The sequence below is a fragment of the Apodemus sylvaticus genome, chromosome 22, assembly GCF_947179515.1.
Source record: "Apodemus sylvaticus chromosome 22, mApoSyl1.1, whole genome shotgun sequence".
NCBI classification, from domain to species: Eukaryota; Metazoa; Chordata; class Mammalia; order Rodentia; family Muridae; genus Apodemus; species Apodemus sylvaticus.
The window spans coordinates 21,695,874-21,722,615 of record NC_067493.1 but is presented as its reverse complement, the minus strand read 5'-3'; the positions used below and the strand labels follow the sequence as shown (position 1 = coordinate 21,722,615).

The 26,742-nt window shown below is 47.4% G+C and overlaps 1 protein-coding gene across 1 annotated transcript; it reads left to right on the top strand.

The window, feature by feature from the left end:
• Nucleotides 1–3,701: 3,701 nt before the first annotated feature.
• On the top strand, nucleotides 3,702–26,742 carry Arpc1a (actin related protein 2/3 complex subunit 1A). The gene is made up of 10 exons (XM_052167544.1): nucleotides 3,702–3,800; nucleotides 10,422–10,515; nucleotides 11,775–11,879; nucleotides 15,203–15,425; nucleotides 16,226–16,333; nucleotides 19,365–19,577; nucleotides 21,877–21,952; nucleotides 22,111–22,304; nucleotides 24,746–24,836; nucleotides 26,352–26,742. Exons 2-10 carry the CDS (start codon nucleotides 10,452–10,454, stop codon nucleotides 26,388–26,390), a joined length of 1,113 nt encoding a protein of 370 aa, XP_052023504.1. The 5' UTR covers nucleotides 3,702–3,800; nucleotides 10,422–10,451; the 3' UTR covers nucleotides 26,391–26,742.

Sequence of the window (26,742 nt, the reverse complement as noted above, 5' to 3'; positions counted from 1 at the left end):
AGTGCTTACTCTCTTTGGAATTCCACTGATTATACCAGGTCATGAAGGTCTACTGGGAGAGACCAGAGCAGGAGGCCATTCTTGTCTCAAGAATTTCAGGTCTTACCAGGCGGTGGTGGCGCATGCCTTTAATCCCAGTACTTGGGAAGCAGAGGCAGGCAGATTTCTGAGTTTGAGGCCAGCCTGGTCTACAGAGTGAGTTCCAGAACAGCCAGGGCTACACAAAAGAAACCCTGTCTCAAAACAAAAAACAAAAGACAAAACCAACAACAACAACAACAACAACAACAACAAAAAAGAATTTCAGGTCTCAAAACACTTTTGTAGCTCCCTCTGTTGTAGAATAAGGCAGCTTGACTTACAGGGCCTTGTGTAAAACTAAGACCTCAACTGCCTTGCTTGCCCCCATAATGCATGAAAGTTGTGGCTTTATTTGGGCTGACATGCTAAACAGTGACTCAAAAGGCAGAACTGAAGCCAGCTGTGGTGGCACACACCTTTATTCCTGGCACTTGGAAGGCAGAATCAGGTGAATCTCTGTGAAGTCTGTGCCAGCCTGGGCTACACTGCAAGGTTCCAGACTAGCCTGGTATACACAATGAGATTCTGCCTCAAAGGGGAAAAAATCAGATTATCTACTAAATGGCTCCTATTTTATGGGTGCTGGGTGCTGTTGTGTTTTGCCAACCTGACTGGACTTAGAATCATCTCGCAGACACATCTGGGCATGTCTGAACGCGGCATCCCATAGTGGGGACTCTTAACACTCTTTTCCTGATGCTTCTTTCCCAACTGTGAGAGGGATGCAGGCACACGTGCCTGTAACCAGCAGCCTTCGGCTCCCTCTGCCACGTATTCCCTGCAGTGAGGGACCGCATCCCTTCAAACCACGAGCCAAGATAACCCCCTTCCTTCTTTAAGTGGTTTTTGCATGGATTCTCTCACAACCGAGATAAAGTAAGAACCCAACATGGCTGCACACCTCTCGGCATTTGCTCTAGACAGTATATTTTCATCTATCCAGACTGAATTTCTTCAAAGAAGAAACCCCCTTTTGTAAAGATTGTAAAGAGTCTAAGTGAAACATAGCTGCCTTTTTCCTTGTCTGCTTTTGGCTCTGGGTGGATACACTGAGGAAACAGCTCACTTACCCTACAACACGTAAGGAATCACACTTTCCGTCAATGCTATTTTCCCTCTGTCACGTTCTCTCAGGAGGGATATTTAATTTACAATTATCTTCCCACTCCAATCCCTTGCTCCCCCATGTCAGAACCTGTAGCCCCGGAACAAATTTAAAACCCAAGAGCTCTAAGTCAGGAAGACTCTGTGAAAAACTGAACTGTTTAACTGTAAGTAATACCACATGGGTGTGAAATTGGGAGGTTTTCAGACTAAGCTCTGTAGACAGCGCCTTACAATCAAGGGATTCTGAATGGAAATTCCTTGAACTCTCTTCTCTGTTTAAGGTCCTACAGACAGCTTGGCCGTGCTCAACTGGGATGTAGCATGAGGAGATCAAATGTTATAGACTCCAAAAGTATCTCGGGGCATCTTGGGTCATTTAGTAGCTATCTACTAGTCTTCCCTTTATGAATTTTCATTTTTATAGAATACAAAATACATACATACATACATACATATGTCTCAGTCTTCAGATACATCAGAAAAGGGCATCAGATCCCATTACAGATGGTTGTGAGCTACCATGTGGTTGCTGGGAATTGAACTTAGAACCTTTGGAAGAGCAGTCAATGCTCTTAACCGCTGAGCCATCTCTCCAGCCCATTGAATCCTCATTTTTGAGACACGATCTCACGTAGTCTAGGCTGCCCTCAAACCCTTACGTAGCCTATGCTGGCTCTGATCTTCCTCCCTCTACCACTGAAGTGCTTGAGATTACAGGCATGTGGCACCATCTCAGGTTTATACAGGGCTGCGTGCGGAACTAAGCAAAGGTTTTGTGATTGTTAGGTAAGCATTCCGTCAGTTGTGCTACATCCCCAGCCACTATCTTTATTTTTATACTTAGCTTCACATTCTCAGGCTTGTTATGTAAAGTGCTTGTAGTATATCAGCAGACCTCTCTAGCTTCCACTAACCCTAAAGCTAAGAGTACTCTAACCGGGGGACCGGTGAGACGGCTCAGTGGGTAAGAGCACTGACTGCTCTTCTGAAGGTCCTGAGTTCAAATCCCAGCAACCACATGGTGGCTCGCAACCATCTGTAATGAAATCTGACACCCTTTTCTGGTATGTCTGAAGACAGCTACAGTGTACTTACATATAATAATAAATAAATTAAAAAAAAAACAATGTAACTCTGCTAAATATACTGATTTATGGCTTTCTCTTGTTCTGCAACTAAAAGGTTCACCAAAGGCCAGTGAGATGGCTTAGTGGGAAAAAGACCCGCTGAACAAGTCTGATCACATGAGTTTGATCTCTGGAATCCATGCAAAGGTGAAATCAGGAACTGAGTCACACAGTTCTCCTCTGACCACCACCCGAGTGCTACCTATAGACACGTCAGGCAGACACACTAATAATAATTCTAAACACCAGAATGCAACTTGTTTCAAGGTAGAACAAGTCCTTAGGGCGATGGATGTGAGCATTGCTCGGATATTTGGCTCGAAATAAACTACTTCCTTGTTTTCCTTTAAGGCAGTGTTTATTGAGCACTGAGTCAAATATATAGACCACCACAAGACAAGGGCTGGGGTGCCTACCTGTAGTGGAACCTGGCAACCCTTGGTAAACTCTACCAAGGCAGGGGCAACATTCTGACTTGGTGTGGGGTTCAGGGCAGTTCTTAGAAGCTGCATCTACATACCAAACACTCTTCCCATATTTCTATCGCACGTTCTTGCCGTGTCACCGTGGGTGCAGGAACAAGTGATCCTGATCTAGGATCAGTCAAGGGGACTTTTAGGTAGACAGGAAACTTTCTTTCTTTCTTTTTAAAGATTTATTTATTATCTTCAGACAGACCAGACCTCATTACAGATGGCTGTGAGCCACCATGTGGTTGCTGGTAATTGAACTCAGGACCTTTGGAAGAACAGTCAGTGCTCTTAACCGCTGAGCCATCTCACCAGCCCGACAGGAGACTTTCTACTGAGGCGTTTTCTACTCATTCCGACCCACCCTTTATGAAAGCACACAAACAGAGGTTGCCAGGGCTGGCTAGAGGGCTCAGCTTAAAAGACTATTGTTCTTGCTGAGGACCCGAGTTCAGTTCCCAGCACCCAAAAGGCTCTGTGGCTCTCTTCTGTCCAGGGGCACCTGCACGCACATGTGCATACCAACATAGACATCCACATAAATATTTAAAAAATGTTTTTGCATTGTTCTTCAGAACCACGAAGTCTGAGAGATCCTATCTCAGTGATTTATAACAAAAAGCACTCGAGGAGCTTCCAACGCTGCACACTTGGGCCATGGTTGAGAAATATGTATATCTGTGTGTGTGTGTGTATGTATTTTTAAACCTCCTTAAAGAAAGGAGTAGGACTCCCGTCCAGTTCCACAAGCACGCCCTAGCGCTGACTAGCGGCTGCCTCACCTGAGCAACAGCAGCTATTCAGACACAGCATCCCCAGCGAGGGCTACGTTCTGCGCCTGCGCCCGCCAGCTGAGCGCGGCCGCTCTGCGCATGCGCCCTGGTCATTTCCGGGATCTGTCAGCCGCTCCCTCTAGGCCTCCCTCCTCCGTCCGCGCCCGCCGGAGCCTGTTCGCGTCGACTGCCCAGAGTCCGCGAATCGTCCGCTCCGGACCTCCCGACCTCCCCGACCCCAGGTAAGGGGCCGCACGGCCGAGAGTCTGGCCCGGGGCGCCTCCTTTTTTATATGCTCTATGGCACGCGGGGGCGGCGGGCCCAGGGCGGTTAGGCGCGGGGTCTCGAGCTGAGAGGGGGCCGGCATCTCCGATCTTCGTGGTTACCCCTGAGTCCATGGTGTCCCCCCCAACACACAGACCGAGCGTTTCTGAGCACTTTCCAGCTGCCCTCCATCTCGGATGAGAGAAGGAACAGCTTGGCTTCCGACACCCCCACAGTACCATTTGCACCCCTACTGTGAGCATTTACCACAATCTGTAAAATGAGTTTAGACGGGCCGATCTCCCTTTGATGGCTTGTCACTTGAGTATCAGTTCATCTCTTCGACGTCCAGGATGTCGCCTAGAGCAGCCCCCCGATCCGTCAGGTCTTGGGGAACCCTCCCCAGCAAGAGAAACCCATCTTTCTTTAGTGTAACCTTAAGATTCCTTTGATCCAGCCCCCGCCCCCCGCAAGTCAAAGTTGTACACTCCTCTGCACTCCAGTTCATCGGATCCTTTATGTAGAACCGCCAGCGTTCCCGTTTGACTCTGCCACTTTGTCAGGTGGCTCTGGGAAAGTTGCTTCTTGGTGCCTCAGTTTCCCCAGCTGCAGTAAGAAGATTCTTAAGTCTACTTGGTTTTATTGGATTCGCGTGGAGTTCATTTGCTTAAGTTGCTTTCAGCAAGTCCTAACCTAATGTAGCTGTTCAAGTGATCTGAAAATAAGTAATAGCCATTACTGGTGACTCAAAAATGCATATCTGCCTTCCTTTCTCTTTCTGCTCTCTTCTGAGAAGGACATGAGGACTAGGAATTATTTATGTTTCTGGCCCCATCCAGATACTTAACACTGTTGGGAACATGGGAGGCACTTAATAAATTGCAGCTTAGAATCTGAGTATAAAGCCATCTGTTGTCGTGTGTGTCTCTCTCCTATCTCCTCGTTGCCCAGTTTTCTGAAGCGACCTAGTTTGGTTTCCTATCTTATTATTTTCATTTAATCTTTTGGTTTCCATGGTAGCCTTAGGATTTCAGGTCTCTAGAAGTTATCAGTTCGGGGTGTTTGCCCCATTAGAGTGAGTCGCTAGCTATGGGGGGGGGGCTGGGGAGGGGCTTCTTCAGTTCATCTGCTGTTCGTAGCTTGGGGTATCCTTTTGAAAATTGCAGGCTCCTTTGGAGAATGGGTGGCACTGTTTGGATCTAAATCATCTAGTGTTAGGTCAAAATAAGTTCTCTACAGGAAGTGTGGAGATGGTCTGATGAATCTGGAATTTAGAATGAAGCCTGTCAGAACATTGGTAGGGTGTGGTGACCTTGTTGGAGCACTGGTTGGTATTGCTGGGTTGGGTAACCAGAGCAATTAGAAACTAGATGAATCACAGACTTGAAATTGACCCTAACAGGGAATGGAAAGTTTAGCTTACATGAATTTGTTACGTTCCAGTGGAATGGGGTCAAGACGTGTCTAAGTTCAGAGGATCCTTCTAGGTTGCTCCAAAGCCTTGTGTCAGAAGAAGAAAGAAACTAATTTACTGGGCTTGCAAGATGTCTCCATTAAGGATAGGCTACAACCCAAAAGACCAGAGAACAAACTTATCGGGATCAGTTTTGGACTGCTTTTATGTGCTGTCTCATTTAATCCTCCTGACAGTTGTCATTTGGAGATGAAATGAAAAACTTGCTGTACTGGCTGGTTTTATGTCAACTTGACACAGGCTGGAGTTACCACAGAGAAAGGAGCTTCAGGTGAGGAAATGCCTCCATGAGATCCAGCTGTAAGGCATTTTCTCAATTAGTGATCAAGGGCCCAGGGCCCCTTGTAGGTGGTGCCATCTCTGGGCTGGTGGTCTTGGGTTCTATAAGAGAGCAAGCCAGGGGAAGCAAGCCAGTAAGTAACATCCCTCCATGGCCTCTGCATCAGCTCCTGCTTCCTGACCTGCTTGAGTTCCAGTCTGGACTTCCTTTGGTGATAAACAGCAGTGTGGAAATGTAAACTGAATAAACCCTTTCCTCCCTAACTTGCTTCTTGGTCATGATGTCTTGTGCAGGAATAGGAACCCTGACTGAGACACTTGCCCAGCATCTCATTATGTATGTTAAAATGAAGATTCAGACTCAGGTCCCCTTGTCACCAGACCCCATGGCTAACCAGACATTAAAATGACTTCCCTCAAAGGCTGGGGATGTGGTTGAGTTGGTGGAGCCCTTGTCTGGTGTGCACAGTGCAGAGACTGGCTCACCAGCAGGGCAGGAGGAGAAGCCTGTGCTGAGTGAAAGCTGAGGCGAATAGGAAGGAGCCATGGGGACGCCCTTCCTTCACCTGTCACCCTCCGTGCTGCACAGTGGCAACAGACGCCTGGGCTGTGGTTGGTTGGTTTTGTTTGAGACAGTCTTAACTGTATATAATCCTGGTTGGCCTGGAACTTAGAGATCCTTCCACCTCTGCCTCCTCAGAGCCTGGAAAAACCTATTAAGTTCATGTCATCGCCTGTGGTGTTCCCCTTTCTCCTTTTGAGCCTTGTTAAGATTTTCAAACACTGCGTAAATATCACCTGCAGTTTAGTGACTTAAAATTATCACCATGTGAATGAAGGTTTATTTTACTTGGTACAAAATTGTGGCTTAAAATAGCCAAATGACTATAAAGGAAGGGCATGTCAGAATGTATATTGTTATAGGACTTGAGTGATATAATAACAAAATTAGAAAAATGCAGTTGTAGAAGTATTTCTGCTATTGTGTGACAGGTCACCTCTTTTGGAAACTTACTTATGTCTTAGAAGACTGGATGAGAGCATGAGAACGTCTTTATCTGCATGTGTGACTTTCAGCTCTTCATGAAATAGGTGCCCCATTACATGTGGATATCCAAGTTATTAGTTACAAACCAGTTTTGTTCAGTTAACAAGTAAGTTGAGCAGATTTGGGTTTTAAGCTACATTACTTACAGTTAGTAATATTTGTAACAAGCCATTTTAAAAATGATTTGTGTGTGTGTGTGTGTGTGTGTGTGTGTTGCCATATGTGTGTGGTTGCCTGCAGAGAGGTGTCAGGTTCTTTGGAGCTGGATATACATAGAAACTGCTTGACACTGTGGGAGCTGGGAACTGAAGTCTGGTCCTCTGGAATAGCAGCAGGTGCTGCTGGCCATTGAAGTTTCTCCTCCCCCACCCCCCCATAAGTCGGTAAACATGAGCTTACTATATGACAGAATTGGAGTAAGTACATCAGGTATCAGAAATGAGAGGTGCATGCAGTGTGCATCTGGAAGTTTTGTTTGCTTGTGATACTCACACACTTATTGTGTCTGTGCACATGTGCCGTGGTGCATATGTGAAGGTCGGAAGACAGCTTGGTTCTCTTCTACACATAGGCTGTAGGCACCAAACTCAGGTCATTACACTTGCCACGTCACTGAACCAGCCATCATATTAGCCCTTGGCTGATTGTTCTGAGACAGGGTTTCACTGTGTAGCTCTGACTGGCCTGGAATGAGTAGTGAGTCTCCTGCCTTGGCCTTCTGAGTGCTGAGATTACAGGCACCTGAAAGTTTGTTTGTTTGTTTGTTTGTTTGTTTGTTTGTTTAGAGCAGGAGTCTTACTACATAACCTTGACTGGCTCAGAACTCACTATGCAGATCATGCAGACCTGGAACTCCAACAGAAAACCAGTTGCCTCCACCTCCTAGTGCCAGGATTAAAGGCATGTGCCACCACACGAAGATGAGAACTTACACTTTAAAAAAACAAATTAAGCACTTTCACCTGGATTTATTTTTTTAAAAATGTGTAATTTCCAAGTAAGGCCTAGCTTGTTTAAAGTGCCCAGTTCTTTACTTTGCATACGCCCCTCATCCCCAAAGTATGAACTAGAGGGGCAGCTCAGCGTGCAAGAGTGCATGACACTGCTCCTGCAGAGGGTCCAGCTCCCCCTGTCAGCTTCTGTAGACACTGCACTTAGGTATATGAACACACACACACACACACACTCTTCTGGCTTCTGTAGACACTGCACTTAGGTATATGAACACACACACACACTCTTCTGGCTTCTGTAGACACTGCACTTAGGTATATGAACACACACACACACACATACACACTCTTCTGGCTTCTGTAGACACTGCACTTAGGTATATGAACACACACACACACTCTTCTGGCTTCTGTAGACACTGCATTTGGGTATATGAACACACACACGCACGTGTGTGTGTGTGTGTGTGTGTGTGTGTGTGTGTGTGTGTGCAATTTTAAAATTTAAAACAAATTTTTTAAGTAAATTAAAATGAAAGCCAAAGCCGGGCGTGGTGGTGCATGCCTGTAATCCCAGCACTTGGGAGGCAGAGGCAGGCGGATTTCTGAGGCCAGCCTGGTCTATAGAGTGAGTTCCAGGACAGCCAGGGCTACACAGAGAAACCCTGTCTCAAAAAACCAAAAAAAAAAAAAAAAAGAAAGCCAAATTATAGGCTCTTTATGAGTTGAAATGGAAAAATGCACTAAAATGTTTCACTGTTTTTGCAGGTAGCTCAGGTTGGCCCTGTATTTACTGAATAGCTGAGAATAACATTGAATTGCCGATCCTTTTGTCTTCCTCTCCAGTGCTTGTGTTACAGATATGCACCACCACACCCAGCACAGTCTGCTGGAGGTCGACAGCAGGGGTTCTTAGTTAAGGGTGGACTCACTTTTTGACCTTGGTTCCTTTAGCAGCATGTTTCTTTTTCTTTTTTTTCTTTTTCTCTTTCTTTCTTTTTTTTTTTTTGGGGGGGGGGATTTGGTTTTTTTTGAGACAGGGTTTCTCTGTATAGCCCTGGCTGTCCTGGAACTCAGAAATCCGCCTGCCTCTGCCTCCCAGAGTGCTGGGATTATAGGCGTGTGCCACCACCACCCCATGTGTGTTTCTTTTCTGTGCCACAGGCACTCATTTTTGCTTAGGGGGTTTACCTGTTGTTTGCCTCACAACTTTCTGATATCTCTTCCATTCATTCTGCTAGTATCAGAATTCCCATCTTACTGGGCATGGGGACACATGGCCTGCAGTCTGGAAGCTAAGGCAGAAGGATTGTTAATTGGAAATCAGCCTGGGCTACATATAAAGACTCTGTCTCAAATGAAAAGACATTACTCACAGCATTTAGTAGGCAGGGGTGGGTAGTCTCTATTAGTTTAAGGCCAGCCTGGGCTACATAGTGAGCCAGGCAGCCAAGGCTGTCTAGTGAGAAGAAACACATCCAAACACATCATCACTTTATCCCCTAGTGGCTAAGACTTGTTCCTACCTAAGACTATTATCATAGCTAGGATGAAGATAATCTCATGCTGTTATATAATAATCAAGTTCAAATTCAAATTTGTTACAGAACACATGTCTTTTATGGTTATTTTTAAACATACCAATTATAATCAACCATCTTTTATGAAATTTGATTTTCATAGCTCTTTTGAAATCTAGAACAGATTCTTCCCTCTACCTCCCAAATGCTGGGATCTCGGCAATTTGCTACCATACCTATCCACACTGCCTTTTAAAATAGGCAAGCTGTTTTCTAGAGGGCACCTCTGGGATTTTTAGAGAGAGACAGAGGGTGCGGGTGAGTGAGTATGTGAATGAGTGTGTGTTTATGTGTGTGTTTGTGCATACATGGGAACTTGTGTTTGTGGTGTGCATGCATGGGAATGTGCCACAGCATGCTCAAACATTTGTACACAACAGAAGGGTCTCTGTCTCAAACAAGGTAGAAGGTGAGGACTGACACTGGAGGCTGGCAGGGAACTCTCCCAGAGTTCCTCTCACCTCTGCCTGTTAAGTGCTAAGACACACTTGGTCAGATTTACTTTTCTTCTAAACTTATTTGCATTGTATATCTCTGGGGGTATGTCCTTGTGGTGCAGGTGCTGTGGAGCTGGAGTTACAGTAGCTGTGCCTGGATCATTGTGGGTGCTGGGACTAACCCAGGCCTTCTGAAGTAGCCGCGTGCACTCCTAACTGCTGAGCCATCTCGTCAGCCCCATTCTTTTCCTCCTCTCTTCATGGGGAGTAAACCAGGGCCTTCCACACGCTGGACAAGCACTATCCCATGGAACTACATCCCCAGGCTTCCTGCCTTGAGTATCCATTTCGTTCTTACAAGTGTCCTGGTGTGGATGACAAATTAAATCATTGTTTTCAAGTTCTGATATACTGGTCATGTTTCCTCCTCTAAGACTGTTGGTTTAGATTGCTCCACTCCCCTGCTTGTAGCTGCAGGTTTGGTCACTCGATCAAGGTGATGCATGAAAGCATCTTTCCTTCCCATAATTTACTAAGTCCTGTGTGGACTGGTAATTTGAGGCTGAATATCCTACTCCATCACAGGCTTTGACCTGTGCTTTGAGAGTCTGCTGATGACCCTGAGAATAGAGTCTGTACTGGGGGTTACTGGGGGTTGCTGTACTGTGCTCTAGGCCTTGTTACAGAATTGATTTTTACATTGAGATTGTGTCTTCTCTAATGACAGATCAATGCTGTATTTATCCCCAAATAGTGTGGGTCCCCCTGACAACTTAAACTCTTATTGCTTGACATTTGGAGTGTTTTCTTTCCTGTTGCTTGTTACAGCTTTCTGACCTGTGAAAACACTTAAGAATCATGTCTCTGCATCAGTTTCTGCTAGAGCCAATCACCTGCCATGCCTGGAACAGGGATCGTACCCGTAAGTGTGCTTTGAACTTCCTGAGACTGTTGTGTGGGGTGGGGTTGTGTAGAGCCCAGAGAGGTCCATGTCAGGTGTCTTCCTTTTTTTTTTTGGAGACCGGGTCTCTCAGTAAACTTGGAGCATTTCAGTTTGGCCACCTACCAGTGGCCACTGAGCTGCAGGTATCCTCCAGCATGGCCCCGCTCTCTCCCCAGTGCCGCCGTTATGGACGCATGCTGCTGCACCGGTTTTTACATGGGTTTGGGGGATTACACTCCGGTCCTCTTATTTACAAGGCAAGCACGTTACCAACTGAGCTATCGCCCGGCGTGTGTGCACGTGTGTGTGTGTGTGTGTGTGTGTGTGTGTAAGTCAGTGGTTTTAATATATCTGCTGCACCAGTCTTTATTTTGTCTAATTTTGAATTTCAGATTGAATTTAATTTGTCAGCTATTCTGCAACTCCCTCTGTAGACCAGGGTGGCCTCCAACTCAGAGATCTGCCATCCTCGGCCTCTCAAGTGCTGAGATTAAAAGCATGTGCCACCACTGCCTGGCTCAGATTGAGTTTTCTTTTCTTTTTTTTTGTTTTTGTTTTTGCTATTTTTTTGATACAGGGTTTCTCTGTGTAGCCCTGTCTGTCCTGGAACTCACTGTGTAGACCAGGCTGGCCTCGAACTCAGAAATTCGCCTGCCTCTGCCTCCCAAGTGCTGGGATTAAAGGCGTGCACCACCACCATCCGGCATTTGAGTTTTCTAAATATGAAAATCATACATTGAGGGGGCTGGTGAGATGGCTTAGCCAGTAAGGGCACTGATTGCTCTTCCAAAGGTCCCGAGTTCAATTCCCAGCAACCACATGATGGCTCACAACCATCTGTACAGCTACAGTAGTATCCTCATATATATATATATATATATATATATATATATATATATATATATATATATATTAAATAAATCTTTAAAAAAAAAAAAAGAAAATCATACATTGTAATGCTTGGAGATCCAAAACTTTTTGAGTTCCGACATGATGGACCAAAGTTTCGAATTTTGGCTCATTTTGGCTCATGCCTGAAGTCCCAGCACTGGGAAGGCTGATGCAGGAGCTCAGGTCTTGCTTGGACTAAGTGCAACTCTAACAACTAAAGGAGAAAGGTTGTGACCTAGCTCAGTGGTGGGTCCTTGCAGTCACAGTTCTCCATGCTCAAACTCCAGCGCCGCAGCGAACACTAGGGATGGCGGGATGCTAACAGTTCTGATGCCTTCTTTCTCCAGAGATCGCCCTGAGCCCCAATAATCATGAAGTGCACATCTACAAGAAGAATGGGAGTCAGTGGACGAAAGCCCATGAGCTGAAGGAACATAACGGACACATCACAGGTAAGGCTGCTGCAGGCTCAGTATGCTCTTTCCAAAAGAGTGCTTTCCTCGGGCCGGGCGGTGGTGGCGCACGCCTGTAATCCCAGCACTCTGGGAGGCAGAGGCAGGTGGATCTATGAGTTCGAGGCCAGCCTGGTCTACAGAGTGAGTTTCAGGACAGCCAGGGCTACACAGAGAAACCCTGTCTCCAAAAAACCAAATCCAAAAAACCAAAAAAAAAAAAAAAAAAAAAAAAAAAGAGTGCTTTCCTCGGAAGTGAAGCCTCAGCAAGCTAAGTGAACCTGCACACTTCAAGCCCCGTAGGATTTATGGAGTCTTTCTTCACTTTCTTTCCTTCGTTCTTCTTTTCTCTTTCCTTTTTTTTTCCTTCAGGTTTTTTTAGACAAGGTCTCTCTATGTAGCCCTGCCTGTCTTGGAACTCACTGTATGTAGAGCAGGCTGGCTTTGAACCCATGGAGATCCGCCTGCTCCTGCCTCACAAGTCCTACAATTAAAGTCATCTGGCTTAATTTTTCTATAGAGAAGATTTGAGGGAAAAAAATAGTAACTTTGTTACATGCTTCTTGTGGCCCAGCCAGCACACAACACTCCTGTGGTGTGTGGAGGACACTGAGCCTGCTCTCCAGGAGGGATGAGCCAGGAAAGCCAGGGCTAGACCCTGGGAACTGGAAGCACCAAGAAAACTTGCAGCTGACTGCCTTTGCTGTGGGCACATCTTCCTTTGTGTTGTTTGATGAGCCAGAGCGGCTTTTGAATGAGGCTAGTGAGATGCCTCGGTGGGTAAAAGCGTGTGCTGCCTAGCAATGTGACCTCAGTTCAATCCTTGAGATGCACGGGGAAGAAGAGGGCTCACTGCTGCTACCGCAGCCGCTGCCACCACCTGTCATCTGACGTGCTCATGCTCTGCATAGAAGCTGTTTAAAGCAGGAGAGATAGAGCCAGCATCTTGTCAAATTACCTTTCAGACAGTTAGCCAAGTCCCCTGAATCAGGAAATCCTCTTGGTTTCAATGCAGAATGCTTAAACAGGTATACATGGGTGAGAAAGGGAATGAAGTCCCCCTGTCTAGGGTGTTTCCTGCCTTCCTAGAAGACCGCATCCAGGCTTGTTCAGTGTGTGTGCGGTGCTCAGACACTCATGATGTGTTCTCAGTGCTGGCGAGTAGGACACTGTCCAGGAACCACTGAGCCGTTCATTGCTTAAAGATTGCTCTTCTATTTAGTCATTGTCTCTGATAGGCGTAACACTTGGGAGGTGGAGGAAAGAGAATCAGGATTTCAGGGTCATCCTCAGCTACATAAGGAAGTTTGAGGCCAGCCTGGGCTACATGTGACTGTTTTATACTGATTAGCCTAAAAAATATTCTCGACTAGATCAGAAAAACCGCAAACAAAAACCAACATAGCCTGTTTTTGACCTTCTGTGCCCTTTGAAGTTGTTCAGCACTGGGGCTGGAGAGATGGCTCAGTAGATAAAGTACCTGCCTCAAAAGCAGGAACACAAGAGTTGGAATCCCTAAAGCCAGGCATGGCTGATTGCACACACACTCCTGGACGTGGGTAGTGGGGAGCTGGCTCTCTAGCCAGGCTAGCCAAAACAGTGAGCTTTGGGTGCAGGGAGAAGGCCTGTCTCAGAAAGACAAGGGAAGAGCAGGAGAGGAAGATGCCCAAGGTTGAGCTTGGCTTGTGTGCACATGCACTTGCACGAACACCGAGAAGTTGTCCAGCATCCCGGGCATCGTGGTTCCTAACCATGCCTCCTGCTCTTACCAGGTGGTTTGTGTGTGATGCTTTAAGCTCTAGAGCGCTGTGTGGCATCAAAGCCAGTGGTGTCACTCTTGCTTTCCATGACCTTGTTCCTATAGATTTGGCCTCTTCAGCTTCTGTTACAATGGCCTCATGCCTACGAATAAGGACGCTCATCTTAGTTTGAATTTTGACATTAGGAAATATTTTTAAATGAGAAAAAACTAAAATGGAAGGACCCTTCCTTCCTTCCCCTAAAGAGCCAACGTTGTAAAATACTTAATTTTCTTCCTACATCTCTTGGGGTCCTTTAAACTTGGACCCATTTTCTGATGACATCTGTTAGATCTGAAGAGTTTAGAAAAGTCTACATATACTTGTGACAGTCCTGGGAGCAACAGTGTTCTCTGACACTGTAAATACAAGGGGGCAGGATCTGACAAACCCCAGAAGAGACTATCAGCATTTCATAGAGCAGAGTATGGCATGTGGTGGAGTTGATTTCTTGGGGTTGGCTACTGGATCATCAGTACCCTTGTCATGTCCTGGATGGCCTGGAACTCTCTATAGACAAAGAGGGCTTTGAACTCCTGGAGATCTGCCTGTCTCTGTGTCCTGTGTGTTGGGATTAAAGTCATGTGCCACCACAAATGGCTACTTTTTCTTTTCTTCCCCTTCCCCTTCCCCTTTCCTTTCCCTTCCTTCCTTCCTTCCTTTCTTCCTTCCTTCTTCCTTTTCTTTTTCTTTCTTTCTTTTTTTTTTTTTTTGTCTAGGCAGGGTTTCTCTTTCCCTGACTGTCCTAGAACTTGCTCTGCAGATCACACTAGTCTAGATCCACCTGCCTCTGCTTCCAAGTGCTGGGATTGAAGCATGAACCACGTGCCTGATGCTCCACTGCTTCTTTCCCTCAGTGGATAAAGTGCTTGTCTGTGTAAGTGTGAGGCTGGAGGGCAGACTGCTGCCCAGCATCCTAGCGCTCCGAAGGAACAGTCGCTAGGTAGCTAGGGAGCTAGAGAGCCGGAAATGGCAGGCTTTGAGTTCACTGAGATCCTGCCGCAGTAAATTAAGGTGGAGAGTGATCAAGAAAGACACCTGAGGACAATCTCAGACCTCCAGAGGCACGTGGGTTGTGTGCAGCTCATAGGCAAAAACAAAGCAAGCCCAAAACCATTTTATTATGACTGTGTGTGTGTGTACGTGCGCATGCACATGAATGCATGCATACTAGGCATGATGACATCTGTAATCTCAACACTAGGAGGTAGAAGCAGAAGGATCAGTAGTTTAAGAGTATTTTCAGCCATATTCTGATTTCAAGGCCAACCTGGACTTCCTGACACCCTGTCCCAAAAGAAAACATAAATTCCCAGTTTTGTTCTACCTGGCTTTGTAAGGATCCCTCTTCCTCCCATGTCCTTGGGAGAGAAACAGCCTTGGTTTTATCTGAGATGATAACCATAGACAAGGGGGGGTGAACCACCAAGGCCACAGTTACCTCATACCCAGCCGTCACCTGCCATAGAGCCCACTCCCTTGTTACTGGCCAGGCGCAGCAAGTGACCTGTGCTTCACTTGTAGGTATTGACTGGGCTCCTAAGAGCGACCGTATTGTCACTTGCGGGGCGGACCGCAACGCCTATGTCTGGAGTCAGAAAGATGGCATCTGGAAGCCCACCCTGGTGATCCTGAGGATCAACCGTGCAGCCACGTTTGTGAAGTGGTCCCCACTTGAGAACAAGTTTGCTGTGGGGAGCGGAGCCCGGCTCATCTCTGTTTGTTACTTTGAGTCTGAAAATGACTGGTGAGCAAAGTTGCATGTGCCCTCTCATTCCACTTTGTACAGTCTGGGCTTGGATGCTGTGCACTTGGGACCTGTTGAGGCTGTGTTTACTGCCGTGCACCCCGGCTGGAGAGGGTTTCCCTCTCAGTTCCTCCTCCTGTGCACACGACCCAACTCCCAGACCTTTTAATCTTCCCTTCCCCTCCTCAGTCCCCTACTACCTTCCTCCCTCCCTCCTTCCTCCAGTTCCTCAGTTCCATCCTTCCCTTTCCAGCTCCCAACTTTTCTTAATTCATATAGGAAACATTTCCTCCTGGCAAAGCTTCAGCCACAGTAACTGTTCACTGTTTGGGATAGCTCGTCCTCTGTATATGTAAGTTAGACCTGACTGGTCTCACATAGTCAGAAAAGAAGCTGTATATTCAGCAAAGTTTCCCAGCTGTAGGACAGCCCTCAGGCCAGGTGCGGTGGACACACTGTAATCCTAGCATTCGCGAGTTTGAGACCAGTCTGGGGTATGAGTAGCAAGTCTAAGGCCAGCCTGAACTCTGCACAGGACACTTACCTAGCAAAGAGCAAGCATGGAGGCACCCTTCAGCAGACGCCCATAAAGTACTCAGGTATAAGTCAAAGGACGCCATGAGACCACTAAAAGTAATTGTACCTATAGGACTTACTTCAGTAACGTAGCTAAATGATATAGTTGTAAGTGTGCAGTTCAGCTGTTGGATTTGAAGTAGCTTTATTGGGGTGGCTTGGAAAAGGTTATCATTTTTGTTATGAGAAGTAAAGAGTGTAAATTAGTTTTTCTCCCTTCTTAGGTGGGTGAGCAAGCACATTAAGAAGCCGATTCGCTCCACAGTCCTCAGCTTGGACTGGCATCCCAACAATGTTTTGCTGGCCGCAGGCTCCTGTGACTTCAAATGCAGGTGGGGATAAAGATGTACTGAGAGACTTGAGCTGCCTGTTGATCAGCTGTGACAGGCGGCCGTCCATAGGGTTCCTTTCCTGCAAAGTCTCTAATAGCACTGTGGGGGACTTAAAGATGAAGGAACTAGAGAAGGGGCTGGGGCTGGCTCCATGGGTGGAATACTTCCTAGCCAGTACAATACCCTGGTTTCCATCCCCCAGCCCTGCATAAGCCAGGCATGGCGGGGCTGCCTATAGCCTCAGCACTCTGGATGTAGAGACAGGAAAAGCAGAAGTTCTTGATCAGCCTCAGTTACATAGTGAGTTTGAGGCCAGCCTAGGCTATGTGAGAGCCCCACAGAGAGAGAGGAAGGGAGAGTGGGGGGGACTGGTACATAACGATTAAAAGAACAAGTAGTAAAAGATAGGATGGACTGGGTCTTGGGTAAGTGGTAGCTGCAGCAGAGCTGTGGGCATGGTAGGGTTTGCTGGGCACAGCAGGTCAGTAGGCGCAATAGGTCGGTGCGCACAGGAGGTTGGCAGGCACAGTGAGTGTTCTTTAGGCAGCGTATCAGTTTCAAGTTCAAGATTAACTCATGCTGTGTCCATCCGTCCATCCCTCTTTCAGTCTCCTGTTGTTTTTTTTTTTTTAATAGATTTATTATTTATCTGTATGCATGTGTGTATATGTGCCTGGCAAAGGCCAGAAGAGGACAAGAGATCCCCCAGAGCTAGAGTTATAGGTGGTTGGGAGCCACCTGGGTGCTGGGAACCCAACTCCAGCCCTCTGCAAGAGCAGCAAGTGCCCTTAACCACTGAGCCGTGCCTGTAGACCTGTTCTTTGGTTTTTGATGGGACAAGAAGTTTGAAACATGGAGTCCAGGTTGGTCTAGAACTCACCAGCCTCCCTCAGCTTCCTCTTGTGCTGGAATTACAAGCATGCACCTTCATGCCTGCCAGGCTGTCTTTTGGGGGGGGGGGGGGAGGTGTCTTTTCTTTGTGTGTGTGTGTGTTTTGCTTTTTTTTTTTTTTTTTTTTTTTTTGAGACAGGGTTTCTCTGTGTCTGGAACTCACTCTGTAGACTAGGCTGGCCTCAAACTCAGAAATCCACCTGCCTCTGCCTCCCAAATGCTGGGATTAAAGGCGTGCACCACCACTGTCCAGCTCCTGCCTGGTTTTCTTGACCATAGTTTGAGTTCCTCCTTTTGTATCCCAGGCCACAGGCTGCAGGTAACAGAGTGGCCTGACATAACCAAATGTCTGTCAGCTGTTACTGCACCATCCTCTTCAGTTAAAGTGCTTTATTGTCATTAGCCAGAGGCTAGAGGAAGTCGGCCATACTGCTAAGAGCTTTAAGAATCATAGCACAGAATTGCTTTAAGTTGTTCTTCATCAGGGACTTTTCTCCTTAGAAAGAGGAAAACAAAACCTTCCTGTTCTGTATTGACTTTTGGTGGCAGAGTTAAGACACACCCACCTGCAGTACCTATGTCAGGGTTTCTCAGCCTGTGGATTATGACCTCTCTCACAGGGGTCACCTAAGACCGCTGTATAACTCAGGTATCTATATTATCATTTATGACAATAGTAAAGTTACAGATATGAAATAACAAAATAATATGATTGAGGGATAGGTCACCACAACATGTATTATAGGGTTGCAGTATTAGGAAGATTGAGAACCACTGACCTCTGTGAAAATTTTCCAGAAAACTTGACCAGAGATTTATATTTAAATTTAAGTACAAAACAAAACAACATACAGGGCTGGTGTGGCTCAGTGGAAGAGCACTTGCCTGGCATGTTCCAAAGCCCAGGGTTCAATCCTCTATACTGCAAATAAAGAAAAAGCTAAGAAGTAGGGGAGGAAGAGGGGAAGGCGGAGAAGATGCACCAGCAGGCGCCTGCAGCCCCGTACGCAGGAGAGCTCACAGCTTCCTCTTACTGATGCCTCAGCCTTCCAGAGGTTCAGCTTCCACTCTCATTGGGCTTAGGGAATCAGAGGGGTTTGGAGGTTTTTGTTTGTTTATATTGTTTTTTTGAGACAGGGTTTCTCTGTGTAGCCCTGACTGTCCTGGAACTTGTTCTGTAGACCAGGCTGGCCTTGAACTCAGAGAACCACCTGTCTTGGCCTCCCAAGTGCTGTGGGATTGAAGGTGTGCACCATAACTGCCCAGCCCAGAGTTCTTTTAGGGAGACTTGAGGTTCGAGTTTCTCCTATTCTCCCTCCTCCTAGCGAGGCTACCTTGGACGCGTGGTGTTCCTGCCTTAGCCGCCAGGGGGCTGGAGTTATGAGTGAGCGTCACATAAGTCGGGTGTTTCCCAAAGAGGAGTAAGAAGACGCTGGAAGGCCGAGTCCAGCAGTTCTTCGTCCCTCCCTTGGCTTCAGATACTGTCCTCTCTTCTCTCCACCTTAGTTTTTGAGACACAGTCTCTCACCTAACCTGGCATTTGCTGTTTCAGCTAGACTGCCTGGCCAGCGAGCCCCACGGTCTGTCCCTGCCCGACTCAGTACTTGGTCACAGGTGCTGCCACTCCAAGTTTTTTCTGTGGGTGATGAGGCTCTGAACTTAGGTCTTTCTGCTGGTCAGCGAACGCTTCACGATTGCCTATCTCCTTCTGCCCAGCACGCCCCCTTTCTTGGGAAACATTGTCTTACGGTGTAGCCCTGACTGATTGGCCTTGCGCTCACAGAGGCCCTCCTGCCTCTCCCTCCTGAGCACTGAGTGCTGCTCGGCTTCCCAGCGAAGGGCCTTTAAGGAAGTTGGTGTCTGGCTTATTTGGGGTGTGGGCCGTTTCTTGGTAGCTGCTGACTGGGGCCTTGGAGTGCCATGCCGAGGATACTGCTGTAGGAAGAACAGGCTACTGCTGTCAGTGCAGTCCGACATGGGTGACAGCAGCTCTCTTCACGTGCTTCTTCGGAGACCCTCAGCACCTCTGTGTCTGCAGCTGCTGCGGCTCGGCCTCGCCCGTCACGCTTGTCTCAAGCCTTTTTCTGTATTCATGCAGTTTCATTTGCTTTTTCCTTCGTTTCCATGTTTTGAACAACAGAGTGTTTTCTGCCTACATCAAAGAGGTGGATGAGAAGCCGGCCAGCACACCCTGGGGCAGCAAGATGCCGTTTGGTCAGCTGATGTCTGAGTTTGGTGGCAGTGGCACCGGCGGCTGGGTGCATGGGGTCAGCTTCTCTGCCAGTGGGAGCCGCCTGGCCTGGGTGAGCCACGACAGCACGGTGTCTGTTGCTGATGCCTCAAAAAGCGTGCAGTGAGTATTTCCTTGCAGGTGACGTGGGACATGGATGGAAGGTTTCAGCACCACACTGAGGCTCCCCTGCCCTGGTATCTTGTGAACACCCCAACAACTGCAGCTCCTTGAAAGTTCCAGGCAGCACTAAATACCTGTTAATGACTTTAAAGAGTTGGGACTTCTTCCAGAAACACCTCTGGGTGTCGGTACTGGTAGTGTCCCTTTGAAAGCCCTCCTGGTGTGTTGCTAACAAGGGTCCCTTCAGAATCGCCAGGTTATTCTGTGTCCTGTGAGCCTTTCCCCGGGGAGGTGTGAACAAGCACCGGTTCACCTGTGCACATGACAGCCAAAGGATAATTCCACCAAGGTCCACCTTCCCGACCAATGAGCTCACTGGATTCACGTACAGAGCATAGGTCAGAGGGCGCTCACAGGAGCGTGTGTGACCCCAAAATGGACACAGCATCAAAAAAAATCTCACCTGGTGGGGACAATGACTTGTTCAGAGAAGCATAGATGGGACCTCCTTCCTTCAGCTAGGCATCTCTCTACATGGCAGCCTCTCTCTGAGAGTCTCTGGAAACAGTCACAGCTGCTCAGGTGATGTCTGTCAAGTTTGGAGGAGAGCACTCCATGTGTCTGTGGCTGTTTCCTATGCCAGAGTTACCCACCAACTTTTCAAGGCCAGCCTGGGCTATATACCAAAACCCTGTGTCAGAAAACCAGGGCTGAGACTCTTGCCCCTGCCTAGCATGTACACACCTTCAGTTCCTCTTTCTAACACCACCCCAAAAAATGAAAGAAAAAGAGCTCCCTTGTTACTCCATGCTGTCCCAGAACAATGCCGCCTTCATGCCACTTGCAGAACCCGAATTACGATGACTCACTTGTGAGGGTGTCACCAGCTCAGCTGGAAGAACTTTATCAGACATGGGAGGAAAGTTTGCTCAGTAACAAAGGGAGAAACCTGGAATTCTCCTTTTAGGAATCTTTGTACTTTTCTGGGAGCCCTTTGGGCAGCTAAGAGAGGCTTCTTATGACAGTCCCTAGATGGGCCACTCTATGTATGGAAACAGATATAGTGAGAGGCTCAAAACTGGACATTTCAGAGGTGATCTCGCTCTCTCTCTCTTTTAAAGATTTATTTATTTATTTATTTATTTATTTATTTATTTATTTATTTATTTATTTAATGTATGTAAGTACACTGTGGCTGTCTTCAGACACACCAGAAGAGAGCATCGGATCCCATTACAGATGGTTGTGAGCCACCATGTGGTTGCTGGGATTTGAACTCAGAACCTCTGGAACAGCAGTCAGTGCTCTTAACCGCTGAGCTATCTCTCCAGCCCGATATCTTCTCTCTTGAGCTGAACTTACTATAGGAATTCTTTTGTAAAAGGTTACCCATGTTAAAAATATGGTCTGGAACTCCTATGTAACTGGACTGGTGGCAAGCTTATGATCCTCCTGCCTCAGCCTTGCACATAAATGTTTTATAAGGCAGGCAGAGTGCAAAACTGCAATTCCAATATTCAGGAAGCCTAGGCAGGGGAGGTCAGGAGTTTGAGGCTATCCTGGGCTACATAGTAGGACTCTTAAACACCCAGTACATGAAACTGAGGGGATGGCTCAGTGGGTAAAGGTGTCTGACCCCTGGAGTCTACTTTATAGAGAAGAGAACTGACTGCACACATGCTATGATATACACACACACACACACTCTCTCTCACGGGGCCTATTTGAATGTGAGCTTTCTGAGACTAAGATTCATCTCATAGTGGTGACTTACACAGGGCATGCATGCCAGCAAGTGTGTCTCTGGCGCCAGCACTGGTACCTCTCCCTAGCAGGAGTAGCAGGAAGAGCTGTGGCAGCTAAGGGAGGAAAAGCCATTGCAGGCCAAGGCAACGGTCCTGAATGGCTAGGAGCAGAGCCAGTACACTGGGACAAAGGCAGAAAGGAAGGACTCTTTGTGGTCCATGAATAGAGACTCTTTAGCAAGGGGCAGGGCCCAGGCTAGAGAGAACTAGTCTTTTACTGACTGACTGACTGACTGACTGATTGATTGATAGAGGTTACTAGGGGTCAAACCAGTGCCTTGCACATATTATGTCCCCAGCTTGAAGGCTTCAGTTTCTGAAGGTCACTTTGGGGTCACCTTATGCTTGAAATCGTGTAAGGAGAGGTCAGGGATCTCTTTTAGAGAAGTGTTGGCTGACCTTCAGAAGGCGCTCTGAGAACAGGGCCTTTGTTGTCCTCTGTCTGGAGGAGCGTGGGCTGTGGTTCCCTGGGTAACAAGTGTTCTTGTGTTCAGGGTTTCTACTCTGAGGACGGAGTTCCTGCCTCTTCTCAGTGTGTCATTTGTATCGGAGAACAGCGTTGTGGCTGCCGTAAGTATCTGCGTCCTCACAGTGTGCCACGTGCAGCTCCAAGCCAGAAACAAGGCATGCTCTGTGACAGGCTAGGATAGGCCACGCCTGTGAGCACCCTCCTGGGGTGGCAGCTAGGCGGCGAGCCGTCCCGTCTGCTGACCCATCTCCCCTTTCAGGGCCATGACTGCTGCCCGATGCTCTTCAACTACGACGACCGTGGCTATTTGACCTTTGTGTCCAAACTAGACGTCCCAAAACAGAGCATCCAGCGCAACATGTCTGCTATGGAACGCTTCCGTAACATGGACAAGAGGGCCACTACCGAGGACCGCAACACAGCCTTGGAAACGCTGCACCAGAACAGCATCACGTAGGTACCTCAGCCGCCTCAGCCTGGAGTTGGGCACTGCGCTTCTGTCAAAAACTGGCTGGCCAAGGTGCTCCTCACTCCATGTCAGCTTCTTAGAAAAGCCCCCTGTGCTGCAGGCCCCAGTGTCCCTGAAGGAATGAGGGCAGTAGTAAGCCTGTGCCTTCCCAGCTGCTAAGGTCTTATTTTCAGTTTGTGAGAGAGAGGAAGTTGGCTCGGTGTGGAAGCACAGGTCTTTAATCTCACCGTTCAGAAGGCAGAGTTGAATGTGAATCTCTGACTCGAAGGCCAGCCTGATCTACATAGCCTACATAGTAAATTCCAGGCCAGCCAAGGAGCACTGGGTAGCTAGGTATTGCTATTTCATGAGTTCTTTTTCTCATCCTTTATATCCCATTTCACCCTATCACTAAACAGGAGAGAAAGAAGGATGGAGAGAGAGAGACAGAGACAGACAGAGAGACTAGATTCAAGGATCTCTGCCTATCTTGTTTCTTCTTTGAGCACAACTACTAAGCCACAACAAACACTCCTGAAAGACTGCTAACCCCACCTACCAGGACTCTAGCACTCTCTGAAAAGTTCCCAGAATCCCAAATGTCATAGAGTTGCAGAACCTATCTACAGGTGGCAAAACCACACTCCTGCTAGAGCAATTACGGTCAGCTGCTGCGATCAGGCCGAAGCAGTCCCATATCCTGTACTGAGATTAAAATGGAAAAATAGTCTGTTTTTTTGTTTTGTTTTTGTTTTTGTTTTTTAAAGAAACTAAAATTCCAGAATTCTCACTACAGCATGGTGAAACCCTCTCAAAAAATAAAAGCTGAGGGGCTGGAGAGATGGCTCAGCGGTTAAGAGCACTGACTGCTCTTCCAAAGGTCCTGAGTTCAAATCCCAGCAACCACATGGTGGCTCACAACCATCCGTAATGAGACCTGAAACCCTCTTCTGGTGTGTCTGAAGACAGCTACAGTGTACTTACATATAATAATAAATAAATTAAAAAAAAAAAAAGCTGAGCTGCCACCACAGTATCCTTATGCCCTGCAAGGGGCATTTGCATTCAGCATTCCGGACACGTGGTTCTTATCAGAGAAGGGGTGGCTGGTTGAGTGGTCTGCCGGGGTGGAGGAGGTAGATTCCTGCGGACACGATTCCTGCAGGCACAGCAGCAGCACAGGCCTGCAGTCCCAGTGGCTGGGAGGCTGAAGCAGGAGTGTGGGTAACGTGCCGGCAAGCGGGCTCCCTCCATGGACAGACAGGCTTGCCGTGAGGCCTAGCTTACCGGGCAAGCTTTCCAGAGCCCCCACGGTGAAAGGAGAAAGCTTAGTCCCAGACGGCGTGCTCTGCCCTGTCTGCCCTCTACACACAGCGTGAACTAGATGAGAAAGAGTAATGGTGGGCCGTTCTCCGCTCACAGGCTGTGCAGTAGCCTGTGTCTCCTCCTCAGGCGGGCAGGAGACATTGCTGGTCTGGACACTTGGGATGAGAAAGCAGCAGCTGTCTGCAGTCAGTCTTGGAAGCTCTCCAGATGATTAGCTCATGCAGGTTGTTTCGTCTATCTGCAGCTCTGTAAGATCTGGAGGGGTGACTGCCTGCCTTGACATTATAATGAGTCATCTCATTTATTTTGTCTTTGGTGTTTTAGACTTGGTATTGAACCCAGAACCTACGGCTTGCTAGGCAAGTACCCCACCACTGAGCCACAGCACCAGCCCCTGTAAAGACAAATTTCAAGTGCAAGGCTCGGGGCTGCCTGTGTGGCTGTCCGAGCAGGTTGATTTGAGAGGACCTGTTGGGGACCGGTTGGCCTCCGTCATGCTCTAGCCGTGCCTCTATTTGAAAATACAAAACGATTCTTATATCTATGGCACTGCTGAGCCCCTGAGCCCCTCTTCCTGCTAGGAGGCCATTGTCCCTCCGTCCCACCCCCACTTTTGTCCTAGGATTTCAGGTAGTTTAGGTTGGCCTCAGACTCACAAGGCTGGGGTAGGCTTGGGATCAGAGAATGGATGAGTACAGAACTGCTGTTACTGAGGATGACCTTGAATTTCTAATCTCTTGTCTCCAACGCTAAACTGCTAGGGTACGGGCATCTGCAGACACACCCAGACACACCCAGTTATGTGGTATTGGGGGTTCAGTCAGCCTCCTGTATGCTAGGCAGCCACTCTGCAGATAAGCTACATCCCAAGCTATTGAGCCCTCTCCTGGTTTGAGACAGGGTCTTGCTATGTAACCCTGATGGATCTGGAACTTAATATATCATCAGCTCTCTGTGGGGTGTTTCCTGACTCTGATGTTACAGCCTAAGACTGGTGGACATGTTGATATTGAAGAGTGAAGAGAGTGCATTTTCTTTAGTGCATCTTACTGTTGGTGGGGAGAGTTGGACTCACTTCTACCACAAACCTCACAACCTTTTGATTTTGTTTTTCTTTTAGTCAAGTGTCTATTTATGAAGTGGACAAGCAAGATTGTCGAAAATTTTGCACTACTGGCATTGATGGAGCCATGACAATTTGGGATTTCAAGGTAAATCTTCCTGGTAGTTTCTTGCTTTTTGCAGCATTGGGGATAGAACATGTTAGGCGAGGACTCTTATACCAAACTACCTTAGCCCTTGATTGTACCAAACAGTTTTTCCTTCTTCTTCTCCTTTTTTTAATATCTAAGTACACTGTAGCTGTCTTCAGACACTCCAGAAGAGGGCTTCAGATCTTGTTGTGATGGTTGTGAGCCACCATGTGGGTGCTGGGATTTGAACTCAGGACCTTCAGAAGAGCAGTCAATGCCCTTACCCACTGAGCCATCTCTCCAGCCCCCATTTTTTCCTTCTTGAAATACAGTGTCAGCTGAAGTGTATGGCAGAAGTGCTGGCCCCAGAACCTCTAATCATGAGGGACCACCATTCTCAGTGGGTGGTCGATGTCTCCTAGATGCTGTTTGTCCTCAAAAAACCCTTGATGCCATTGTTGGAGTAAGCCCAGTGTTAGCCACTAGCCAGCATTTCTGGTTATATATAGACATATTTTTATAACTTATACCAATTTATTTAATAAATACAATTGGGCGTGGGGCTCATTTCTGTAGTATGTGCACTTGGGAAGCTGAGAGGCAGAAGGATTGCTTTGAGTTTAATACCAGTCTGTACTAGAGAGTAAGACTTCCCTACCCCCAATGCAATGAGCTAAGAAAATGGAAAACATACACACACACGTACACACGCATACACCCCTCACACATACATACACATCACACACATATCACACACACATATACCACACATACACACCACACACACACACACACACACACACACACTCATATATATACATACATACACACACCACACACACTCATATACACACATATATACACACACCATACACACATATACACACATACATATACAACACATGCACACATGTGAAGGGTCTGGCATGATGGCTCAGCAGTTAAGACCACTTGCTTGGGACTCAGGATTCTGTTCCCAACATGCACATGGCTGCTTACAACCAAATGTAACTCCAGTCCCAGGGCACCTGCCCGCCATAGACCCAGGCACACAAGGGTGCACATACATACGTGCAGACAAACATTATACGCTATAAATACAGAAATAAATCTTAAATGTCCAAGCATAGTAATGCATGTCTTTAATCCCAGGAGTTAGAGGAAAGCAGATCTCTGAATTGGAGGCCAGCTTGGTCTTTGTAGAGTTCTAGGCTGGCCAGGACTGTGCAGTGAAACCCTGTCTTTTAAAAAAAAAAAAGAAAGAAAGAAAAGCAGGGTGATGGTGGTACACGGCTTTAACCCCACTGTGCTTGGGAAAAAAACGAAAGGGAGGGAGGGAGGGTCTGCGGGGTTTGGAGAGGTGGTCTGAGCCTTCTGGGGACAGACATCCAGGCCTGGGAAGCAGCCTAGAGCTGAGGCCTGCAGGGTGTGGCGCCAGGAAGGAGAGCCTGGGCCCCACCAGGAGGCGGGTAACAGTGTGGCCCGGGAGGCCGGCAGCCAGTCTCAGACTGATCGTATTGTGCTTCTCCCAAGACCCTAGAGTCTTCCATCCAGGGTCTCCGGATAATGTGAAGCCGAGCGAGCCTCCGCCCCCCAGCTCGAGGGACGGGACTGAGCACACGCTGCCCTTCACTGGTGGTGAGGTCGCTGGCCCAAGGAAACACTGTCACACTGAAGCAACTAGCGTGTGTTCGTGTGGATGTCGCGGGTGACGCGTGGGATTTAGAGACAGCAGTGGTTTGTTTTGCTCTTTCTTTCATTTCATTTTGTTCTGATTTTGCTACTCATTCCATTTTTGACCAAAGCTTCTCTTTAAGTAGTTTACGATGGAAGATTGTCACACTAACTTAAAGGGGAAGGGAAGGGAAGTGTGTACATTGTGTGCTTAAAAAGAAAAAAATTAAAGAAAAATCCTGTGTGCAAA